This window comes from Echinops telfairi, unplaced genomic scaffold (assembly GCF_000313985.2).
Source record: "Echinops telfairi isolate 266 unplaced genomic scaffold, ASM31398v2 ScPeMD7_7421;HRSCAF=8459, whole genome shotgun sequence".
NCBI lineage: Eukaryota > Metazoa > Chordata > Mammalia > Afrosoricida > Tenrecidae > Echinops > Echinops telfairi.
This window is the reverse complement of record NW_022111321.1, coordinates 10,762,527-10,765,631: the sequence shown is the minus strand read 5'-3', so window position 1 is coordinate 10,765,631 and position 3,105 is coordinate 10,762,527. Positions and strand designations below refer to the sequence as shown.

Genomic DNA, 3,105 nt, shown 5'->3' with positions numbered 1-3,105 from the left:
AAGAGTTCTAAAGTCTGAAGATTCTAAAGTCTCCTGTATTGTGCACATGCATATGGAGAGACCAAGTTTTTGAATAGTTTAAGAAAGAAAGACTGAAGGGCATGAGATGGACACGATAATTACTGTCAGAAGTGATAAAGATGAGGAGAGCAGATGATCACAGTATGCCTAGAAACGTGTAGAGCACAAGTGGAATGCTGAGTACAACTGGGGGCTAAAGGAGCCTTATGGCACAGTGGTTAAGCACTCTATTGCTAACTGAAAGAAAGGTTGGTGGTTTGGACCGACTCAGTGGTTCTTCAGCAGAAAGAGCTGGCCACCTGCTTCCATAATGAGTACAGAGTGCTGATCCCTTTGGAGAAGTCCTAGCCTGTCATGTGGTCAAGATGGGTTGGATTGACTCAATGGTGCCTCATGACGGCAACTCCATGAAAGGAACTCTGCTGGGCAGAACACTGTCATCAAGAAAATCACTGGGCAAAAGAAGAAAGAAAATCATTCCGATACTAGATGCATTCAAAGAAGAGTCATGGTGCAGACATGACTATCGGGAGGAATGGAGCAGCTGGCCCTGGCAGGTGAAGATGGAAGATTAGAGAAGCTGATGGATACCTTAAGAAATCCGACCTCTGACTAGGGAATATGCCTGAGGTTTCCTCCAAGATAAGGAGAGAGGATGGGCAAAACCACACATCGTTCCATTGTCATTCTGCGGAAGAAGAAACTTGTGAAAGAGCTGCTTCACAAAGTGCTAGGCTGCATTTAGAAGCGGTGAGACCCACATCAGTGCAGGCTATCAGGCAAATGCTGCAGGCCTGATGTTCGTGATTTGTAGATCACCCTATACTAGGCAAGCATTTGGACCTAGTGATTGTAGGGTTTCCTTAAAATTCTATCATTCAATACAGGGCAAACTAAAACCCAAACTTAAATTGCCATCGAATTGTTTCATAGCGACCCTACAGGACAAAGTAGAACTGCTCCTGTGGGTTTCCACCACTGTGACCCTTTACAGAAAGCCCTTGGAACTTTGTGCCCCTTGGAGCACACCTGGTGGTTCTGAACTGCTAGACTACAGGTGCCAAGCCCAACATGTAACCCACCATGCCGTCAGGGCTCCTTAATAACAGAGAAACACATTCAAATTCCTGTTCTGTTTAACATTTATTCCTTAGGATCCTGAATAACGAATAAATCCTCTGAACACTGGTTTCCTCGACTGAAATATGGGAATATTTATACTTACAGCATTAACCAAAAATGCAAAAGTCCTTTGAGAATTTTAGAATGTTATTATCACAGAGTTTATTTTAGGTAGGAATTTTGTGACATATTGTATCTGTAGTCTTATTCTAGATGCAGAACTTAGAGAGCAGTGCGTTGAGTGGTAAAATGTTCCTTCATTTCTCAGAATGTAACTAGGTGTGTAGTTGCAGTCCAATTACCATTGCAACCCGGGAGACCGCAGGATCTAGAGGAAATGTCCAAAGAAAAGGACCCACAGTTCTCATTAAAATTTGTCGGGGATTACGGAATGAAGAGAGAAATTCATTTTATGATAAAAACTGACTATCCAATTGTACTAATTTTCCTATCTATCTTTAAAAGAAAAATGAAGAGAAGAAATTTGGAATTTTAGGAAGTCATGAAGACCTTTCAAAATCATCCCTTGACAAAAGACAGGTAAGAGAGCATTTGCAAGCACACGGTGATACCTGTCATCATAGTTATCTCTCCGGGGAAAGGAGCAAATGCCCAGAAGCGATGCAAAGAAATGGATCATCAGCACCTCAGAGGATATGCCTACTTTAACACGTCTCAACGACTCTGTAACTGAGAGGCAGAAGTAATCACATGTCCAATTAACCAACAAAGGTATTTTAGGTACACTTAAGACATATTAAATCCATATTGTGGGCATTCATGGATGACAGAGCATAAGAATAGTGACATGAAAGAGGTAATAAAGGGGAACCCATTAAGGACTTGAAGGAAAGTATGATTCATCGAACCCTCTACAGCTGTGCCTTCTTATGTGTCAGTAACCCCGAAGCTGTCATAAGGGCACTGTGGGAATTAAGGGCTCTTTCAATCAGCACAGTTCTGAAAGAACAGTGTACCCTAGAGATGGGTCACCTCTTTAATTTGGAATTGTAAAACCTTCAATGGTAAGGCATCTGCTTCCTTTCTCTCTCCCTCCCTCTTTGGTAGTATGCACATAGTATGGATGTTAGACATGTTCTAGCTAACGACCTACCAAATCAACGAAGCCCACTGCCTTTGAATCAATTCACATGCCTAGTGACCCTCTAGAGGCCGGGGCTGAACTGCTCAACATGGTCTCTGGCACTGTCACTCTGTACAGCAGAAGACAGCCTCACCTTAACTCTCCCGAGCAGCTGCTGGGCTGGAACCTCCTACCTGTGATTTGAGTCCTCAAACCTAAGAATAATTGTGAGGATGGTGCAGGACTGGGAAGTGTTTCGTTCTATTGTACATGGGGCTCCTATGAGTTGGAACTGACGTGACCCCCCCCTAACCACCACCACCACCAGCAGCTGTGGTTAGTGGACCCGTGCTAGCAGTGCCACCAGGGGTCCTGACTAAAGAGAAGGAAGCACTGTGCCACAGAGGAGATCAAGCTGCAGCTGACAAAGCCCACATCAAGAGGGTTCTAAGACGGTAGTTGTGTTTTCCTCCCTCTCAATTAAAAATTGATCCAGAGTTATGCAAGTCAGACATGTTAATAGGGTAAACCCTTTGATTCTTCAGACAAGATGGCAGCTGCACCTTTAGCTATTACCATATTACCCCCATTGTTCAGGCATGGCAATGAAATAGGGCCCCCCAAAATGGAGCATGGTAGCCCAAATATCCATCATCCTGGGAAGCATCTCCCAATCATTTGTTTATCTTTCATTGCCAGAATTATGTTACATGGCCACCTGTTGGAACAAACATGTCCAAGAGAGAGGGGTATTCTAAAGGCCTATTTTATATGCATTCTCCCATTTTTAACTCTAAATAGTCTCTGCCCAAGTACATTAACCATCTCCATCTTGAGCCAGAATTGAAGGTGAGATTTAGAGAGAGAAAAACCCTGGA

At 43.4% G+C, this 3,105-nt stretch overlaps 1 protein-coding gene across 1 annotated transcript in view; it reads left to right on the top strand.

Moving 5' to 3' along the window:
- The window catches only part of TRPC6 (transient receptor potential cation channel subfamily C member 6), a 72,400-nt gene that overhangs the window by 50,369 nt on the left and 18,926 nt on the right, over positions 1 to 3,105 (top strand). Inside the window, exon 8 of the mRNA XM_045297760.1 lies at positions 1,609 to 1,683. Coding sequence (XP_045153695.1) covers positions 1,609 to 1,683 — 75 coding nt within the window. The remainder of the gene's footprint in view (positions 1 to 1,608; positions 1,684 to 3,105) is intronic.